A 21615-nucleotide genomic window follows, 5' to 3' on the forward strand; every position below is an offset into this window, starting at 1 on the left:
TAAAAGTAACTGATTCAACCAATTCAAAGAAAAACAGGGTCAAATGGACATATATTAATGTCATATGATGCACTTGAACTATTCTACCCAATGCAACAAAACAAAAGAAACAAAAGAATGTCTTAAAATTCAGACATTGACAACTCAATCACACCTTAAATACTTTCAAGTACTGAACATATTGGTCCCACCCATGTTTGATACACTATACAAACAAGATCAAATCTTTTGCAATGGTTTGCCTACAGGTTTAACCTTTAATGGATTGGCAACCCCTCTCCAGCTCAAATTTCCGTGGAGTTCTGACATTTCTGGCAGCTGAAGTTGCTGTGGTTCAGCAGAGATCGGACACATCCCTGTGTAGCACCCATCTGAATGAGACCTGTCAAACTGAGTTTGGACCCGAGTGCAGTGCCGTTTTGCCTCCAGCCAAGAATCTGTCCAGGAAAAAGTACTCATGAATGTTTGATATACTCTCTCTATATCACTCTGGGCTGACCAGGGTGGTTTTGTCTGAATGGGAACTTTTCTCTTGTTTTGGGATAGAGTTTTCTTGGAGGAAGGGGTATATATTATAATAATAGCTACAAAAAAATTGATTGTTGAATGCTCTGGTAATATTAGACACAATGTGGTCTGTGGACAATGTGGTAAAACGTATTGTTCTTTGTCCACATATGTATTATTTTGTGTTAGACCATCTAAGTTTTGACTGTATTCCTATTATGTTCCCTGACTAGGTTTCTGTAAGTAAATTACACTGTCTTCAGTTGATATACTGAATGACAGTTTTCAAAAAGAGATATTCAATTGAAGGGAGGATGAAAGGCAGCAGTAAACATTTAAGTTCTCATGGTCAACTTTAACCCCTGTACTGGTGTCCTTGCTTCATCCCTTTATTTGTACAGAGTAAAAAAAAGTTGTAGCCAGAGGTTGTTTTCTAACAAGGCTTATGTAAGAAGCAGCACTGACTGCAATTTCTTTCACTTCCTCTTGAAGTGACGCATGATGTCCGCTATTCTCAAAAGTAATTTTGTTTGAACTAATGAGCAGCCAGAGGAGTGGTTCCACGGTTGGTTTTTAAACAGCTTTGATGAATGACTCCTGTCCCAATGGCTCACGTTGTCATTAGCTTGACATCAGATAGAAGTGACGTCCTAAAGAAAATGGAAAATTGATTTACCACAATTTTTACCCGGAGCATATAGTTCATCCCTGTAATCCAATGTGACATTGCAAAGAGCTAGTAAGAAAATGCCAACTGTGTATTCTGCCTGACAGCCATGTGGAAAGACACCATTTTAATCAGTGATTATGCTCACATTTCACCATGGCGCATTGGACGTAATAGAATCTGAAAGACATAAACACAGTCTCGAATCTCAATTACATTTTATTGGTATTAGCTGAAAGGCCAATGTTGTGCGGTTCATAAAGAGAATCCCATTCCGCTCCCACATTAAGTAATTACAACATTTTGGGTCTTGATGAAGGCTTTATAAATCTTTGATAAGGTTAAACACAGATTATTAAAAATCCATCAAGTGACGACAGTGTCACATACAAGCATTTACTGTCCCCCAGATTATCAGCATCCTTTAAAGAATATCCTCTTATGACACCTATGCAACGTTTATCAGTAAGCTTTTAATTAATGGTTTATTAAGCCTTTAAAATGGTTGCACCCCCAAAGTGTGTTTTAACACAAAGAGTTACAGTCAAATTTGCACTTTGGCCAAACAATTACAGCCTAATAACTAAATATTCCCCTTTGTTGTTTTACATTTCAGAGGCTAAACACTATATCTCATTTCTGTGAAAGGCATTTTCTGCTTATTCAAAGCTTTAACAACAGTGACATCTTGTGGCATTTCAAAAAAAAAGAAAAATAGTTTGCAGGGCACCCACATCAAAAGACAAGCATAGCTATCATCATCCATAACAAAGGATTACTCATCAGGCAGGCTACTGAGTGAGAGAAACTGATTCAAGATCCAATGAGCAATCAAAGTCTCCATTCAGCACGAAGGGCCAATATTCTCAAGTTTAGTCAGATCGCAGTTGAAATTCTTCAAACGCAAAATGTTCACAATGTGAAGTTAACGCACACAAATAGAGAGTGGAGAGAATAAAACACACGCAGCCCATGCCAAGATCAACATTTAAAGTGATCCCCATATTAAAACCCCATCAGATCAATTTTAGTTTTTACTTGTCTTAGAGCTCAAATGATCTTTCCCAGACAATGGCTAATGTAAATAACAATAATGCACTAAGCTAAATAATCAACAGTGAAGTTAATGTTGACATTTATATTTTGCATGTTAAAAGAAAAAAAAAACTAAATAGTCTATGTTGTTCTTATTCTCCACTTGGTTTAGTGGAATATAATCTGGAGCAAAACTGGAACATCTTATTTGCATCCGTACTATTACCAGTGTATCCTTGGTCTAGCTAGCTGAACCACATTTTTAAATGTCTTTATCAAAGCAGCATTTGCTTCTCTTTGGGTTTCTTGACACTAACCATCTAGTAAGGTCCTGAATATCACTTTAAATAGTAGTAGCCATCAAAATCATGACCTCCATTTCAATCAACCATCTACTGTAGAATATAGAAGTTGATATTTTTATTTTTCACGAATATTCATAAGATGTTTAACCCTTGTGTTATCTTCGGGTCATTGTGACCCTTCAGTCATTGTGACCCCCTCACGTGTTGCTACAACTTTACCTCATACAAAAATAAAATGAAGCATTTTCTTTTAACCGTCGGGATATCACACCCCCCACAGCACAAAGGTTAAAAGAAAATGCTTTTTATTTGTTTAACACTTTCTGTCAAGTGTGTGTGCGGAAGAGAAAGCAGGAGACCTTGCGTGCAATCACATAGAAAATATATATTTTTAGTGTTACACTGCCAGATGGTCCATTTTTATAAGTCAAGTGACAGTGTAACCACATTGAGAATGTTCCTTATTCAGGGTCTATTTAGCAGTATGACCACTTTCAAAAGGTGCAGTTACACTTGTCATTACTTTTAACTGAACTTTTGGAAAGTCACCAATAGGAATGTGCATGGTCACAATGAACTTGGTTAACTTTGCCTTTAGCCATAGGTCTCCTCAGTTAGGCTAGGCCACCTCCAGAGAAGGAAGTTTTAAAGGATGTTGAGTCATGCCTCATACTTCTGCAGCAAGTTCACATCATTCAGGGTTCTTGACTTAAATTAAATAATTCTGTTTCAATAAGGTTTAAGTGACTGAAAGTTGTTTAATTAGTTTGCATCTACCAAAACACAAACTCTTGGGTTTTCATTGCAAGTAGGACAACAGGGCCACCCCTTTCATGCAAATGCCCTCTAACCCTTCCTGTTAAAAGCACCATGGAAATGCACGTTTATAATCAACAGAAAAGGCCATCACGTAACACCTGTGAACTTTAATACAATCTCATCAACTCTTGTTAGATATCAAGCATTTCAATCTTATGGATTGCTTCTTCAATACCATTATGAAGCTCAAATTGAGTTTAGTATTTTTATAAAACGTCTCTTTTGCATAAGTATCTCCAAATGTTTATGTTCTAGGCTATATTTCTGTAATATAATTATAATGGCTTAACCAAAAAACATATCAGGTACAAGAAGTACTGTAGATGATCTGAAATGACAAAAGTTGAATGGTCAAACTATTTAGGATAATTTGATGAGTCCTTAAAAAAATAAGAGCCTGGCCCATCTTGCCCCAGTATTTATAGTTTAGACACAATCCATTTGGTGAACCCATTTATTGACCTTACTCAGCAAAGTCAGTATTTTGTAAATAGCCCCTTTGGCTATGAGATTGAGGCAGCAGATTGGGTGACGGACCACAAAATAATGCATGAGGGAGAGAAGAGGACAAACATGGAACAGAGGGAGAGGAAACTGAGAAGACAAACAATATTAAAGTTCAGGTGGGAGGATTGACTGAATTTCCTTTAATCCAGAGGCTTCTGGGAGATGCTGTACGAGGGTAGGGTGGGGAAGAAGCTCATACAAACACTGCACTGTACATACAGATTTACATTGCGTATGGACATGATCTACAGTCATGGCAGGCAAGCCCACCTCAGGAACAAGCAGTGAGGGGGATATTCTGTACACTACAGTCGACGGTACAGAAACCAACCCAACCATCCCAATCTCCAAACCCTTGTTCTTAAGTGTGCACTTGTGAACTCCTCCCTCATTCAGATTCAAAGCTATGGAGTCAGACTTAAGATTCACAATTCCTTACACCTGGCTTTCCTACTGGAGTCTAAGAGAAGAGCGGTAGTACACTTTCAGAGAAAGGGGTGTAGAGACTGGGAACCAAAACAAATGGAAAAAGCAGGAAGAAGTTGCATGGATTTGAGTCCAAGGAGCAGCTTTTCAAAATGGTGGGTTCTCTGGATGTTTTGGGTTTGAAGTGTGTCCACCAAGTCAATGGCCATAAGGCCCTGCAACCACAAGTATGCTGTCCTTTGCTTGCGTTTCCTAAAACCATTTTTTTGTTTGTTCTGATACAATAAAATCAAAAGCATGAAAATAAAATGAAAGTATATATATAATAATCTTTCAGGTCCATTTCTGTCGCCACATTATTTGTGTTTTGATTGGCTTCTTTAACTCTTATTCCTCTTCGCTCTCATTCTCTGGTTCCATGTCCGAATCACCATTTTCTTTCGATTCCCTCCTTCCGTCTTCGTCCATGTCTTTTCCCGCCTTGTCCTCCTCCATAGCCTCCTCGTCTTCCCAGTTCTGGATGACATGAGAATATTGTTCACAACCCAACTATAACATATTTCATGAAGTGGCAGCAAGTCTATAAATGGAGGTTGTTTACTATAAAGCGAAGCATCTAATACTCAGCAAGTCCATCATTGTCATGAACACACAGTAGTCTGACTTACATCAGAGTCCTCATCGGGAAGACCCTCATCTCCAGAGGCCTCTTCTTCATCGGATGATTCTATGAAGTGGGAGAAGAATAAAAAAATCAGTGAGGAGCACTAGACGCTCTTATTTAATTAGTTCTACCACAAACCCCAGACAGGCACAGAGATGAAACAGGGCAGGACAACGTGAGGGGGGAGGAGGAGGGGGGGTGGAGAGAAACGCTTTGTGTTCTGCTAGTTTTCTACACAGGGTGACCAGTGGCTAAGAAATTGTGAATGACAAGTCATGTTCCGCAATAAATGTGCACAAGCGTATTTCTAAGTCGCAGACAGTCAATCATAGACAACGGTGTGTCAGCTGTAACAGTTGCTCCCGACAACATTGTGGTAAGTTTGAGTGCACAGGCAGCGGCTCTATGACCGGGGTGTGAGTCATGACAAGCAAGCACTTTCTTACCGCTGCTGGCATATAGTTAGCCTGGCTCTGCCCTCCTACGTACTTCCGCTAAATTTTAATTTTGCTTCTGTACTGCATCTGGGCTTTAGGTATATTAGTCAGATGTCTCCGGTAAACTTTTTACCGGTCCAATCAGCAAACAGAGGGAATGGCTGAGAACCATGACGTTGAGCACTAGTTTGAGTTGTAGTTCCATAATGGAGGCGGAGAAAGATGCGAGCGAAGCCATTCGGTCCGTTGTGGCAACGCTGCCGAATATCCAGAAGTTAAAGCTGGAGCAAGAACAATCTTTGATCCACAGGGTTTGTTTGATTTTCCAGCTAGCTCCGTTAGTGGTGAAGGAGTTGGCTAAGGCGAACACTAGCAATTGGTTATGGCAGATCCAGAGTGGCTCTGGGAAGATCCAATAGTTATAGATACGTGTTGGAATACTAAGCCCTGGGTGCAACATGGACAAGGTCTCTGCTGGCCTCCAGTCTCCTCCCCATCCCACTGTGGTCATGTTAGGCAAACTCTGCATCAAACACCTTTAGTAGAAAGGTCCTTCCGGTTTGCCAGCCAGCAGGAACCCAACACTCAGGAAGCTCTACAAACACCTCTTTTATGAACTACCCTTTATGAACACGCGTCGACAGAACCCTTGGCAAGCCTTTCGGAAATCGCTGCCAAGCCTAACTATTTCATAATGGCCAATTTTCTATACAGTTCAATAAAAGCGATTTATACAGTGCGGTAATGAGTGAACAGTGCAGGTCTTGTTGTTCACCCAAAAGGGGAGGATACGTAATGACTGAACGCTGCCTGTTCAGTTGCCAAGCAACAGGGAGTCACGTTTGCGTGAAGTGCATCAGCAAGTCTGACTATGGGAAATGCAAATTTGCCTATGTATCTATACAGGTTAACACACATTTAAGAGGGCAGTGATTTGTTTCAACGAATGTAAAAAATAAATCTTTATATACATAGGAAGCATTTTGGTAACCTTAGTTGAATTGTAATGCTTAAAACACCACTATCACCATTACCCCAACATGAACATTGAATGTGTATATACACCATCGACAAGTCTCAGGTTGCCAAGTGGCCAACACAGTTCATCTCTAACCTCTTCTAAAGCACAGGAGACTCAGTAAAGGTGTGGTTTCAGAACATTAAAGAAATGGAAGAATTGATGAGGTAACGAGGAGAGGGAAAGGTCAATGGCACTTACCCTCCTCATATACCAGCTTGGCAGTGTGGTCCACATCTGTGACTGTGTTGCTACTGTCAGTCGTCGCCACCTGGTGGAGAATCAAAAGACAATTAAGCGGTTGTTCCAAGTCAGGTTTGAAATGATGGATTTTAGTATTCATCTCTCGAGGATTATTCTACAACAGATATGGTGACCTTATGAATGGAAAAGTAAACATACAAATGCTTTCAAAATACAACGAAAGATGAATGACGCAAAAACACAACGTGGTCATTTTTTATGCTCGGTTCTACATGTTTAACCAACTTATTAAAAGTATTTAAATTTAAAAAATTCCCATCCCTTCATGTTTTTTTTTTAACCCATAGTACATAAGCAGCAGTGAGTCTGCCAACCCTCAAGTCTGCCAGCACTCTTTAAATCCTTCTGTCCATTTTCAGATGACAGCTTGATTCAATAAAAGGTTGACATTTTGCATGCTTGACTCATTGATCTTATAACCATATTTTCATAGGTCGTGTGTGTAAAAAAATGATTCTGACTTGACCATCCCAATACTTTGGCACTGCATGCCGACAGGGGCAGACATACCTGTGTTGTAAACAAGAACAGTTTGCCGTGTAGCTTGGTCAACTTGTGGAACATCTTCACTCTGCATTCGATCATGTGGTACAGCACCCCCAACTGGGACACCAAATCTGGCAACTGTTTTAGAAAACATGGATCAGTAAAATCAAGTACAATAGGAAGCTTCCCAGCTCCACCCCCTTAGCAGGCAGCGGTGCATCATGTCTGCCCAGCTCCACCCCCTTAGCGGGCAGCGGTGCATCATGACAAAGCCCTGTCCGTCTGGAGCTCAACTATGTGTCGACCGTTCAGCTGGCTGTGTGAATGCCAAATAAAGGTCACTTTAGGATTACTTTCTAACATTATTGTATGACATGGGAATTTCAAAAACAGAAGGGTGGGATTGTTCTGGCATGCATTCTCCCAGCCTTAACATCAAACAAATTTCGGGTTTGAATCGGACCATAACCACTTCAATAAAGCTCTCTAATCAGAAGGCCCATCACATTGACCAGACCGAAAACAGGTGCGACTAGACAGAATATGGCCTTTATTGGAGTGACAACCATGACACAACTAAAAACAGTGAGGATAAAACAACCCATGGACTGCTGTTCCCACAACTCACCGAGGCCAAGTAGGAGGTGTGGTGTACGAGAACAGCCTTCAGCCACCGTACCATGAGCACTGCCCTGTAAACAAGACGACAAATTTGATGCAAGCATGAGAAACATTTCCAATGTACAGTGGACCATTCTGTTTCAATTCCAGTATCTGGGGCTTAAGCCTTAGGAGACAATCATGGTAAAAAAAATAAACTGCAACTTACGTGTATGGATGTCCTTGCAGTCTTTTGGTGATCTAAGGAAGGAATGGACAGAAGAGGTTTAGAAACATTGTAATGACGCCTAGCTCCATTTCTAAATTCTAAAAGCATAACAGTCAACTAAAGATGCATTTCTCTGGTTTCATTGCGTGTCCTCAAAACTAACCTCTTCGACCAATGGCAAGACAGCGGGTAGGGGTAACCGAGAAACCGTTTTCTTTATTAACAGCTCCTTCCGAGTCTGGAACACTTTCTGTTGGAGTAGAAGACACATGCACAACAAACAATTGGTATCTGTGCAGACGTCCTTCCAATTCAGAAATAACCAGGTTAGTTATGTCAATATACACTCCATGTCGCACTCACATTAAGGATTTGACTATCCTTGCTTTCTAGGCCTTGCACGAGCAACACGGCAAAGTTGTCCGTTTGTAGAGAAGAGGTCCCCTTGGTAGTACCAGACACAGACAGGTCGATCTCTCCCAGTCGTTCCTCTATAGACATCTGGGGGAGTTCAAGTTTGAGAAGGGGTTTAGTGCTAGGACTAATGTCTCGTGCCCTCGACTGACATTGAGAACCATAGTAACAAAGTATGGTGACAGGTGGCCAGGGGTATGCCTTTGTTTTAACTTGTGTGGATATGCATGGGTCGATGTAGGGAATACAATGGCAAAGTCAGCAGGCCACACAGCTTCTGCTGTCACAACTTTGGACAAGCTGAAAAGAGCATGGACAGATCATACTGCTCAACTCCTCCCCTTTGTTGCAGCAGTTCACCGCAGTGTTACCTCTCTGGTGTCGCTGCCCTTTTTCCTCTTCTCTGATGCCACTGGAGCCACTTTTAAAGGTGCCTTATGACCAGGAAGTCCAGGGACAAGAATTTTGCTCTTTGCGTTGACAATGGGAGTTTTAACCTGAAAGAGAAGAACTTTAATGGACCAAGCGACTCATGATCATTAAATGATTTCAACTGAAAAACAAACCCAACTTCAATGTTCAATATTACATTGGGCATTTGGAGAGATTTTCCAGGTAGGACATCCATCAAAGCACATAGTTTGCAGTTATATTGGCCTTTGTGAGTGCGTGCATTTGCTTTCTTTGAGAACAGGCAGACAAGGACATCAAAATGCTTGTTGCTAGGTGTTACCTTGGATATGCTGGTTTCCACAGAGAGGGATATGGTGGTCTTGACATCTCGAGTCAGGCAGATGTGTCTCTCTTCTGTGTCAATCTCCTACAGGCCAGGGTAAAGAAATGGTCAGGGGCAACATCAGTACCATGAAATATGTTTCTTCACTACACACCTAGGGAATTATCAATGCCTAAAGGCAGTAATGTAGTTAAGACGACCTAAACCGAGACCAAGACTAGACTGTATGGACACCTAGACTAGGAATTTGAGGGGTCCAGTCCAAGGCGAGACAAAGACCAGATCATTTTCTTACTCCCAACACTAAATTAAAAAATAATGTAACTTAATGTTAATATTTTGAAAGTCAGGAGCAAGTATACATAACACAGCTAACATTGATGTAATGTAACAGCATTATCCATCTACTGCATTCACTTTCTTGGGGTGTGGGTGAAGGGTGGCCAGTGATAATGACAGCCCTTAAGTTTTTAATTAGAAACGGGTCCATTACTGTTTGCATTTGAAGATGACATTTTTACATCCAATCACAGTTAACAAAAGAATTGGACAATGCAATTTAGTGATATCCCTGCAAGACTGTTGTGGTCTTGAATTACGAGTCAGAGGTCAATTACGAGACAAGACCTTCAAAAAGCAGTCTCGAGACGGGGTTGTGTTGCAGTACTCGACCGAAGGCAAAGCACAGTTCTTAACCCAAAGTCACCCAAGACAAGTCTAGAGAGCAATACAACGCGAACCCCCTGCATGCGAAAAACAGGACTGACACGTCTCATCTAAAGCCGTGTTTGGCAGGCAGACACGCGCCACGCTGTGTCCTCACCGTCCTCTCCATGACAGGCTGCAAGTGTCTTCCGTAGGCCAGAAGCACACTCTGTGCGTCTGCGCCTAGGGCCGCCGCCAGCAGAGGGACAGGCACCGGGGAGTCCTCCACTCCAGAGATCTGAACCGTGCAGGAGGGAGAAAGGGGCTTCTTGCAGGGTCTGAAGGGAGAAGGGGAACAGACAATTAGAGACATTATGAAAACAGGCATTGAAAACACAGCTTCTGTGCTCATAAGCCATTTCAGATGGTCAATATGAGCTTCTTTCTGAGCACATTCACTGCACCTGTGCACCAAGGGCCACTGCATTGAAGGCAATGTATATGACACCTGGTGATGGGAGAAGATTCCAGAAGGTACTCACCCATTAAGAAAGTGCTCGAAAAGATGCAGCTGCCCGTCTTTACACACCACCGCCAGCCTCAACGCCTGGAATCAGGAAACAAAAGGAACAGGGAGAAGATGGATGAGAGAAATGTGCTGGTGTTGCTCCTCAGGCTGAACATTGTCTAGCCAAAGGACATTGCTGCTACTACCAGACTCGTACCTCTTCCTTGTCGTTGGAGGTGAAGAGATCAATGTGTTGGGGCTCGTCGGTCAGAGTAAAGGACACCACAGAGTTCTTGTCCTTACCGTCATCACGGACTTGCCTGGTAGGGGCAGAAACGGACAACTGTGAAAAAGTAGCCATCATCATGTCCACAATCCCCAGATGTCGACTAACAGGACAAACATGTTTGTATTGCTATTTAGACGTTTGACAGGTTCATACTGGCCAAATGTCAGTCAACCTTTTAAAAGAATCTCAAAAAGACTCAAAATAGTTCAACTTTCTGGTCTATTATCTATAACAGGAAAAATGGTAACAAGAATTTAGATTGTAATAGTATTTAGTAAGAAGCATTGTCTAAACATTTGGAACTTTGTACTTGAAATGCTGAATTGTGGCATAGCCTGCATTGTTTAAGGGGTGCAAGGAATACAAAACCACTTATGAACCACAGGCTGTGAACAAGAAACACAGGAGAATAGAGGCCAGATCAACTCAAAACCAACGGGAGAAGTTACTCATGCAAAGATTTATGTTACCGTTTTAAAAGTATCGATTTGGCACTGGTATTGTAAAAACCCAAACAATACCCAACCCTACACAAGGCACAACCACTTTTAGGTTTGTAGTTGATCAATTAAAACTAGAGGTTAGTAATTAAGCATGAGCAAGAATGCACTGAAAGAGATTTTAAGACCAATCTATTCCCAATGACATTAGACTTAGGACTGTATTATCTGAGCAAGATTGTTTGCTGCCCACACTCACCAAACACTGAGGAGTCTGTCATGGGCCGCTCCAGACAGGAAGTAGAGACCGTTGCTCTCAGGAGGCCTTGTGGTAGCAAAGCGCAGGGTCGTCACAGCAGTTGAGTGACCAGTGAATTTCTGAAGAGGCGCACCGAGGTGGTAACCGGTTAGAGGAAAGAGGACATTGTGGACCCTTGGTATGAACTAATTTCCAAGGCTGTTTGAAATGCCTATACGCCTACACAAAACTATGACAAGTTCACTGAAATAATGCATGTTCTTCCGAAATAAAATGCTTGTCCCAGGTTTCTAGAGGGCAAGAGACCATTTCATGACATACAAGTGCCCGACAAAGGCCTAACGGCCATTATCTTGTGTCATACCTTACATTCTCTCTTAGGAGGCCCCCCACTCACCCGGTACAACTCCTTGGTCTCTAGGTCCCACATCTTGATGATGTGTCCAGCTGAGAGCAGCAGCTTGCCATCTGGACTCACACACAGACTGGTTACCGATGCACGGTCTGCCTTCCACTTACTGTGGACAAATACAGACATGATGAGCCTCAATGAATAAGCTGCTATCTGGGGTTGCAATATCACTTTGTAGAAATTACTTTACCATTTCAACATTTGCCTTCCCCTATCCTTAATAATAATAAACGGACAGTCTCAAAGTGACATGCAAATGCTTAAGTAACTTCTTTGATGATTACTAAGTAACTTGGTGCACACCACACAAATACTCACCAACGCGTCTTGCCCGTCTGCAGGTCCCACTCTACGATGTGTGTGTCATCTGAGCCGCTGTACAACAGACTACCCTCAGGGTGCCACTGCACACAGTTGACGCCTCCACTGTGACCGCCATCCTTGGGAAGAACAACATTTCGGACTCATAATTAATGAAATTACTAGAAGCAATAACTGGGCAGCAAAATAATTAGATAATACCAGGTAAAGTTCATCAATAAAAAGTTGAGCACAGCATTTGTTCAATTGTATGGACAGAATCTCTTAGTCACGAATCAGAATTTCACAAGAGATGTAGCTATAGCAGTATGGACTTAGATATTTGTCAATCAAATTGTGACATCAATCTTACCAGTGTGCAATGCAGAGCACCTTTCAATGTGCTGTAGATGATAACAGTGCCCGCTGCCGTACCCAGTGCCAACAGGTCTGCTTTTTCTTCCACCTGACCTGCCTCAGATTTCCTCTTCTTTCTCTGAGGTCCCTCCTGCAACAGTTAATATATGCCATTGAGAAAATGTAAACAACATGTTAAGTGAATGCAAACAGTGAAAATAGGATTACTCAAGACATGCCAGACTAAATGCATTGATAGCTGTTGTCTTAAGGTGGATATTGAAGGTCTAATACATTAATGACTTAACTAACGCAACCATAAACGCAAGGCCAAATCTGACATTTAGTTTTTAGTAGGCTAATGTATAGGGGGCCTTAAGTAATCCATAACTAGCAAATTAAACAAACAAACGTAAAAGTACATAGCAAGCTGCCATGTTAGCCACATTTATCGGCTGTGGAAATTCATTATCTCCTCTTCGCAATTATTAGAAAAATAAATTGTTTTATATTATTAATATATCCAAATATATTAACATGAACTGAGTACTAGAATACAGCTATTAAACTTAGATGTGTTGGTGTCATCTGTAACTTTATAAAGTTGATATTTGCAAAAGCAAGTGCACAAGGAATTAATGTGTAAGTGAGGTAATGACTGTACTATGTACTACTTTGTGGGTACTTTCAGAGCATTATTCATCTGAAATTGTATTAATCATACGCGTGTGCGTCATTCTTTAGCGTAGCTAACATTAGCTAGCTAACTGGACAGCTCGCGAAGTTGTCAATTTACTTTACAGCTTTGTTTGATTTCCTTATTAATCGATAGTTTAGCTACGTTTTTACAGTCACATTATTGAGAATCACTTAAACGAACACCACACAATTTGTTTCGTGGCATGCATAGTGAAAGAGTGCTCATCGTGGGTTTTTTTCCGACCATGTGCGACAAACATGTGCGTCCAGGAAGATAATTGTCGCTTGCGCTAGGGCCCAGATACGCAGCTACCACATACGAAACCTGACACAAAGGACAACTATAGTAGATTTAATATATTGTCAGTGTTACTACTGTATATCTATATCCAAATGTTTTGCAGACTTAACGGAGTTATTTTGCAGCAGGATTTGTTAGGCCTAAGTAATTCCATTGCTCCAGCAACATTACCTTGGCCGTTCGGCATGGTCCCCAAGCTATGCAGGTACAAGTGGCACTCAAATGGGCTGAAGGCACGTATTCTTGGTGAAATGTTTTACTCTCTGTGTTCCAAATACGAAGTCTGCCATCCTGGGCACACAACGCCAGATATTGTCGTGATTTTGGTGAGAAAGCGCAGGGTAGCCCCAAAGACGAACTACCAATATCGGCCGCCATTACTGAAACACTACTTGCGTCTGCGTGATTAGTGAAGAACCACGTGTTATCGTCCACGAAGCAGGCGCGTTGGCACTTCGGCTCCATCTCCTCATTGGCTAGTATCAATACATGTGGGCGTGATCAGAGCCATAGAAAAATAAGATATGGCTCTGGGCGTGATTAGGTGCGTTCATGTGAGTAAAAATGGGAGGAATTGCCAATTAATACATGTTTTAGTTTGGGAAACTTACTGAACTTACAATATATCTAATTTGATCAATAAAATATTATTTGAAACAACATGCAGTTTATCCTACGCGGCTTTTTATATTCCCAGCCCATTTGTTGCTTGCTTAATGCGTTCATACCCATGCAACCTGAGGAGGGCAGCAATACGCAGCTGTAACCAGGCTACTGCACATTTTAAAGGAAGAAGACATATTTGTCGCTCAGAAAAAAACGTCACAGAACATGTGTTTGTTTCCAGCATGGCGACCTTCATATCCCATGCTGTGGATATAGCTGAAGTGTATGTCTTGTACCTGGCTGTATTAAGATATGAACTGTACTGCACTCACGGCCGAGGTGTAATTCTTTAAGGGAAGCATCGTTTCTGTCTATGCATTTATCTATAGATATAGTAGTAGATGGGTAGTTTTTTTCAAGTCAGCATCTTATGGACTACAGTGTCAGGACTTTTTGTGCAAGGAACCATTGAAAAGGCTCATCACCCGTTACCACTTTACGTTGAGTAAGCTAGTTAAACTTCCATTACACCTTGCACTCATGTCTGTAAACGTGCCGATGGGAGCGTCCCTCTTAATGCAAAGAGTGGTGCGGACATGCACAACCAATATAGCCCAGCAGAGATGCAGACCACTACATTCCAAAGTCGAATTCTCTAAATGGACGTTGAATACAAGAACATTTGGGACGAGTCCTGTATGGGCGAATAACAATGGGAGCAACAAAAACACCTCTGATCCGTCTTTGCCAAACCTTATACAGACTTCCAGACCAGGGTCACAGTTCGGGAGGAGGCGACCTCTATCGCCACTAGAGAGGATAAGCCAGCTGTTGCCCCAAGATGCATTGAGCTCTGAAGTTGCGCAGCTGAGAGAGCACAAACAGGATGAAGATGAGAAACCCACTGAAATGTGTCCTCAGGAAGATTGTAACATATTGGACGATTTTGTTACAGATGCCCAGAGGGCAAACGGCGGGGATGAAAGTACAGAGACACAAATCGAAGACAGATTAGGAATGAAACAGGAACCGCCCACCAAGTACAATGTAGCAGAACCGATTAGTTTGGAGTTTCCAGAAAATGAGACGTGTTCAGGTCATTTGGGATTCTCAGCATCCCCCCTGCCTGGGGAGCGTTCGATGACTTTTGGCGAGGCGCTTATAGCGGAGTATCGTAAGAAGGGGCGGGTGGAGTTCAGGAAGATGTTCCAGCTTCAGAACGGTGTGCGTCTGCAGAGCAGCTGGGGAACCATTGCCCACAATGAGCTCATGGGTTGCCCCTCCGGCATGTACAAACGCACCACGCTTGGGATACCTATCCTCATACGCCGGCCCAGTCTGGAGGAATTTGTGCTGAACATGCGGAGAGGACCTGCTATTGCCTACCCGAAGGTATGATTTGCTTAATTACAATCTATGAAAGACTAGTCAAATTCACCCAGATCAACAGTTAGCAGAACGTGTGGTTTAAGAGCCCACCATCAGTTCACCACTGTCACTGCAGGGTTCAAAATGACCTGTGACTCATTGGGGGGTTCCCAAAATTAGTATTTTGCTATCTTAACCGTATCTTTTTAATGTTATGACCCCCCCCCCCCCTCCCTTAACCATTTATAACCCTGTGTCATTGGATTGGTTTCCTAAATAAGACTGTTTACTCATTGCTAAAGCCCATATATCTTCAATCCTAGTCCCGTCTAGTAATATTGTTTACAAATACCGGCAATCCTCTTTTTAACCTTTCTTGCACATCTCTCTCCAGGATGCTAGCGAAATGCTGATGATGATGGACGTCTCAGAGGGAGACTGTGTGTTGGAGTCAGGCTCTGGGTCTGGTGCCATGTCTCTCTTCCTGTCGAGAGCCGGTACGCACAGCGTCCATGTTTCATCTTGAATGAGAGTTTATGAAAGTGGATTTGTTTGTCAACGTTAAGTGGCTGATTGATCTTTGCATTTTCTAGCATATGCAACCATAAAAAACATTGTGAAACTTGGAAAAACGGGTCTAAAACACATTGTAGGCTTATGCCATTTGGTAAAGGGACATTTTACATGCCTTCAGTCTGTGCAATAAGTACGACCCCATAGATAGCTTATGTCTCTTTCACATCTGTGTCTCAGTGTACACGCTCTCTCTCTTCAGTGGGGTCCAAGGGTAGTGTGGTAAGTGTTGAGATCAGGGAGGACCACCATAAAAGAGCCGTTCTTAACTACAAGCGCTGGCGAACATCCTGGATGCAGAGCAGGGGGGAGGAGTGGCCTGATAACGTCCACTTCTACAACACTGACCTCCAGGCGGCCTCTTCTCTTCTTGCTGGACGGGGATTTCACTCTGTAAGGCCGTGTTTCTTTTTTGTCATGTTTTATGTCGTTCAGGAATACATGTTGTGCTGTGTGTTTTATGTAACACCATGGACCTGGAGGAATGTTATTTCATTCCAATCATTTGTTTGCACCTGCACACACAAGTTTGAAAAACTGCACAGAATAAAATGACCATCTTAGCACTTGCCAGTACAAGTTTAAAACTTGCCAGGCTTTAACAGTTGAGTTATTGTCTTTCAGATTGCTCTGGATATAATAAGTCCACAAATAGTTTTACCCACTGTGACTCCCCACCTCCATTCTGGGGCTGTGTGCGCTGTCTACCTTGCCAAGTAAGTAACTAAATGTACGCAAGGCTTTCTTTCAAAATACAGAATAGCTGTATTTTGAGTCCAAATGATTGTGACTTTTTTATATTGCATCTTTTTATGTTGGGACTCAGTATAACACAGGTTATCGATTTGCTGGAGGGTGTAAGATGCTCAGCTCTCCCCCTCCTGTGTGAGCGCATCATCGAGGTGCAGGTCAGAGATTGGCTGTTGGCCCCCGCCATCCAGAAAGATGGCCAGTTTTGCACCAGGAAAGCTCCTCCTCCACTTGCAGGACAGGAGAAAAAGGGAGAGAGGTCGGATGAAGAAAATGAAGGTGACACTTCAGTGTTTAATATATTTTTGATTCTTTGTTTTACATTTCTAATAGATTTGCATAATTAAATAAACTGTGTTTGGCAAAATGATTATCTTACCATATCATGCATGTTTCCTCACCTTTCAGAGATGGGTGATACAAAAAATCCACCATTTGGAAGTATTCCCTACATTGCCCGACCACACCCAGAACAAACTAGCCACACAGGTCAGTGAATGTGTCCAATATCACGTCCTCCATGCACTTATTTACCAGGGGTTAACATTGTTTAACAACAATCCTTCATGCTTTCAGCATTCCTCGTGAAACTCAGGAAGTGTGAGAAGTAGGTATTCTACCTGTGAGGACCGTCACTGAAGAATTTTATTGCAAAATAATTGTATGTATACTAGTCTACTAGTAGAGTATTTCTATATTAAAATGTATATTTACTGTCTAAAGTGTCATGATTTTTGCTCTGTACTGTATATACTATGTCAATACACACAAACACATTACATGGATAATGTAGGAAGATTTTTTATCCAGCCTTTAATAGAACTCTTTTCTTACATGAACAAGGATGTCAAAAACATCAACCCTAGTAGTATGGCATTACTGTTGTAGGGTTACCATTTATGCTAACAGTTGATTCTCAATCAAAAGTTAATTCTTACACAATCTCCGGTGCTTTTTTGGTTCAATACAAAAAAAAGTGAAGAGTAAATAAATACAAATACAGTAATAAACTTGTACAAAAAACAATGTGCACCTAAGATTAGATGTTTCTTTTTCAGAACAATCCATGTGTTTTTAGACAATTCACTATTCACAGCCAATGAAGGAATGGCTTCATACAGTTTCATGAAGATTTTTTATAGTCTTACTGGTGTTGTAAAAATATTAATTATTGTACACAGAAAGTAAGTAATAGAATTCTCCTGAGATTTTTAAGAATTTTCTATAGAAATAAATTACACACACAAACCTTTTTGAACCTGAGGAGTGGGCTGGTTACATATCAAATCCAGCTGTACACACTTCTAAATATGTACACATTCATGTACTTAAGAACTGACCAGACTGGGAAATGTAGTTTTACAGCAAGTTTGACTGTCTACTCCTCATTGATCCAGTCCATGGAAGCGTCATTTCCAGCCCCACAGTCAGACTCATACCCTGAGGGACAGAGGACTGGTGTTATAGCTGAGGTGACGTGAAACAAACGACCTCAAGAGCATTTTGCTTGAGTCATTGCTCAACTTCACAACTAGTTTTCTGGAATTCTCTTCACACTTCCAACTCAAATAGTGGAATAAGAAAGTCAAGTTACATGTTTGACACTAGGTGTCACCATTGCTTAAACCCATCCAGAGAGCGGATCATTCTGTAGAACTGTGATTTTTCAGTGTCCACATTCACTTGATACAATAAGCATGGTATATATAATGTATTAGAGAGGTTCTACTGTATTTCTTAAATGGGAATATTTCAAATTCCAGAAGCACAGAAAAAATATATATATATGAATACCGGAGACAAAAAGGCTAAACGTGCTTGCAGCTCGTCCTAAAAAAGGAGGCCTCTCTGAGCACTGCAACACTTACTCGGGGCTTCCTCAGCACAGCAGCAGGGGCGCTGGGACTGGGTTTTGGTCTTGGTGCCAGCCCTGCAGGAAACAGCCTGGACCCTAGGAGGAGTCGTCTCCAGGGAGAAAGCGAGGGCAAAGGGAAGCGGGGAGGACATGGAGGGGGAAGAGGGTGTCCCTGAGGTAGATGAGGACAGGCCCAGGCTGGATGTATGGGCACAGAGGGCACAGGGGGCCGGGGAAGCCGAAGGTCCGCGGGGCATGTGGACTGGTGCCCGTTCTCCGTACTGCCTCCTGGCACCACTGTGGTGCTCTGCTCGTTCTCGCTGCCAGATGAAATGAGTAGGTACAATGCCCATGACCTTGAGCGACACACACACAAACAGTCATCACAACAAATTTAAGGCAAGTCGTGACTATTCATCACTTCTAAAAGTAAAGAACAACTCCCAAAAAAAGACCATCTTTCTTTATACACGTTAACAGGAATCAAACTAGTGATGTACCTATCGTGATGCAGGCTCATGGTGCATCAATGGCGAGCTAGTTTTGGAGGCCTGTGGTACTGTGAGACTGCTGGCAGAGACTTAGCCATAGCCTACCTCCTCACAGCAGCGATGACTGACAGCAGCCCTGTACTCAATGCGTGCCCACAGTTTGTCTCTTTGCTTGAGGAAGCGGGGGAAGTGTTTCCTCCAGCTCTTCCCCAGTGCCCAGGGAAAGATCTCGTACTTGCTTTCCTCTTCATCCTCCTCCATGGTGTTCGCGAGGTAACTGGAGAGTAGTCATGACAAGATCTGTTTAGTTAACCCATGTGTTGCAATTATGATGCAGTATGTGTAGGCAACATAGCAACTTTTAAGACATGAAAAACTTCTGATTGACTTACAGTGCAATAAAAAAGTTCATTCGGTTGTGCTCACTGATGCTGAAGCGAGCTCGTTTGAAGTAGACAAAAGTCATGGCCAGTAGGTACTGAAAAATGTGAGCACCGAAAAGTTAAGAGTGAGAAATAATGTAATGTATTGTTAGACAGTGGTGCATTATAAAGAACATATTTAACCCAAGAGATTCACCTTATCCATGATTTTACAACAGCAGTCCATCCACAGAAAGTCTTGTATCAAATCGTCTTCTGTACGTTAAAAAGCAAGTAAATGTGTTTTACTTTAGATTAAGGTGTGGCTAATGATGCAAGTGAAAACTTAATTTCCCTAGATATTTTGACCAACCAAAAATTCTGAAGAAAGCTGCCATCTCTTCTCGCTGTATCACAAGTGTTGGGCCCCAGGACAGCTTGGTCAAAGAGACCTCTTCTTGTCGCCGACTAGGTTGACTCTTGCCAGGCGGCCCATGGGCCTCTTCGACGTTGGGTCTCTTCAGTCGAAGCCCTCTCTTGATCTGGAGGGTGTGCGCAGTGTTGGCTTTGATTCGGACAGTGACAGAAGGGGGAGTCTGACACCATCTATGTTTGTGTTTCATCATGCTTCTTCAGCTGTGATATGTAGCTGAAATTTTCTAGAAGTGATAAAAACATACACTTTTATCGATCCTGATGGCTTAAGTTAAAGAAACTAAGCAAGCTGCTTACATACTATACACCAACTCTGGCTACAATAAGCGGTAGTCGGTCTAACTAGTTATGCCATATATCATACAATGTGAACAATCCATACGCCATGCTGCTTGATAATATACGTACAAAATAGTTAGACCAGCTGACCAGTATAATCGAAACGTAACAGTTTTCTTACCCTAAATTGCTTGATAGCTGGCTAGCTAGCACTGGCTAGCACTGGCTAGCTAGCACTGTGGTAAAAGTTTCCTCACACAGAGATCATCAAAATCAATAACGTCGACAGCAGGCACTAACTACCTACTTTGTAATTAGCAAGAAGTACTTTGTAATTAGATGAAGTTATGTATGAAAAATGTTAATGATATGCGCGGGGGGTGGGCTGTTAAAAGCTATCTCAACACATTTTTTAACCATTGGTAAAATGTAAAATCAATGTGTACACAGCCCTCGTGCCCACACACGACAAAACACAACCGCTCAGCCTCAGACTGATTAATGATAGGGAGCGCGCTTCATGACAATGGGTGTAGTTAAGTGCTCGTTTTTTTCTGACGCGCTAATGACGATGTCACTAATTTAAAACTACTTTTTATGTGGAGTTACGGTTTGTGAAAACCCCCAAAATAAAGGAAATTATAATTCACAACCCTGCACAAGGTTTTCTGTGATTATGTGAGTAGACCTTACCTCTCGATAGTAGAATTTGAACGAACATTTTTGGATATTAACAAGATATTGAATCGATATGGTAGCCTACAACAATAGGCAGTGAGAGTAGAGCAGGTTCATTTGTCGATTACCTTGGTGGTCAAGTTACAACTAATTCCGTTTTATTTGTTGTCTTTAAGTGCCACTCAACAGTCCATTGCATTTATTGTAGGATGACAATTAGTTTGTAAACGGCATATCTAGCTAATACATTTAGAAGGTGCCTTCTTGGGATCTTACACAGGCAAGAACAACAAAGACATGAATCGTTTCCAATGAGAGTAGAACCCATCCAACTCCACGTCCTTTTGTGGAACACATGGGACAAAACTCATCAGAAGTATTGAACAACTGCAAAAATATTGCTCTGAAGAACTATGGATGTGACTGAAAAGTAAAGTAAAAAAACAGCACTTTGTCAACATATAAACAGAAAATATGTTTTATTTTAACCTTTTTTCTGATCATTCTGTTTGTTAGCGAACAGTTTGTATAATTGGTTTCAATCCATTTTTGTACTTACAATTAAATAGATTATGTAATGGTCAGATAGCAAGGTTGTACAATTAGCAATTTCTCTAAATAAAAATGTCAGGCATTGAAAACTCATGATGGAGCATGGCCATAAGTGCTTGCCTTCAATATAAAAGGATTTAGGGGTCAGCTGACCTAGAAGGATACAGCTTATTGGAGCGACTCAATTTAAATAAGGTGTGATGGTGGTGTGCACAGTGCACAATACCATAGCTGGTCAAATTCCAAACTCTGCACCTGGTATCGGTGTCACCAGTTTACTTTCCTCAATCATTGACAACACCCATAGACCTGCACACAGTTGTATAGCCTACTAGGAGATAG

The 21615-nt window shown here is 41.7% G+C and overlaps 3 protein-coding genes across 3 annotated transcripts; 1 reads left to right on the top strand and 2 right to left on the bottom strand.

Moving 5' to 3' along the window:
- Window positions 1-3738: 3738 nt before the first annotated feature.
- wdr43 (WD repeat domain 43) lies at window positions 3739-13763 on the bottom strand. The gene is made up of 18 exons (XM_062468993.1): window positions 13496-13763; window positions 12341-12475; window positions 11986-12107; window positions 11653-11773; window positions 11256-11374; window positions 10485-10587; window positions 10302-10366; window positions 9938-10097; window positions 9112-9198; window positions 8750-8875; window positions 8328-8465; window positions 8128-8214; window positions 7965-7996; window positions 7764-7827; window positions 7160-7273; window positions 6587-6656; window positions 4935-4993; window positions 3739-4782 (listed from the first exon to the last, which is right to left on the bottom strand). The coding sequence occupies exons 1-18, from the start codon at window positions 13700-13702 to the stop codon at window positions 4654-4656; spliced, it is 1938 nt and encodes a 645-aa protein (XP_062324977.1). The 5' UTR covers window positions 13703-13763; the 3' UTR covers window positions 3739-4653.
- Window positions 13764-13897: 134 nt separating this feature from the next.
- On the top strand, window positions 13898-17336 carry trmt61b (tRNA methyltransferase 61B). Its single transcript, XM_062468994.1, has 7 exons — window positions 13898-15322; window positions 15693-15795; window positions 16074-16264; window positions 16496-16587; window positions 16698-16900; window positions 17030-17110; window positions 17198-17336. Exons 1-7 carry the CDS (start codon window positions 14471-14473, stop codon window positions 17230-17232), a joined length of 1557 nt encoding a protein of 518 aa, XP_062324978.1. The 5' UTR covers window positions 13898-14470; the 3' UTR covers window positions 17233-17336.
- Window positions 17337-17397: 61 nt separating this feature from the next.
- On the bottom strand, window positions 17398-20541 carry spdya (speedy/RINGO cell cycle regulator family member A). Its single transcript, XM_062469382.1, has 7 exons — window positions 20242-20541; window positions 19703-19994; window positions 19547-19605; window positions 19360-19445; window positions 19073-19244; window positions 18490-18832; window positions 17398-18061 (listed from the first exon to the last, which is right to left on the bottom strand). The coding sequence occupies exons 2-7, from the start codon at window positions 19953-19955 to the stop codon at window positions 18000-18002; spliced, it is 975 nt and encodes a 324-aa protein (XP_062325366.1). The 5' UTR covers window positions 19956-19994; window positions 20242-20541; the 3' UTR covers window positions 17398-17999.
- Between the last annotated feature and the right edge of the window lie 1074 nt (window positions 20542-21615).

Source organism: Osmerus eperlanus, chromosome 9 (genome assembly GCF_963692335.1).
Source record: "Osmerus eperlanus chromosome 9, fOsmEpe2.1, whole genome shotgun sequence".
Classification (NCBI taxonomy): Eukaryota; Metazoa; Chordata; class Actinopteri; order Osmeriformes; family Osmeridae; genus Osmerus; species Osmerus eperlanus.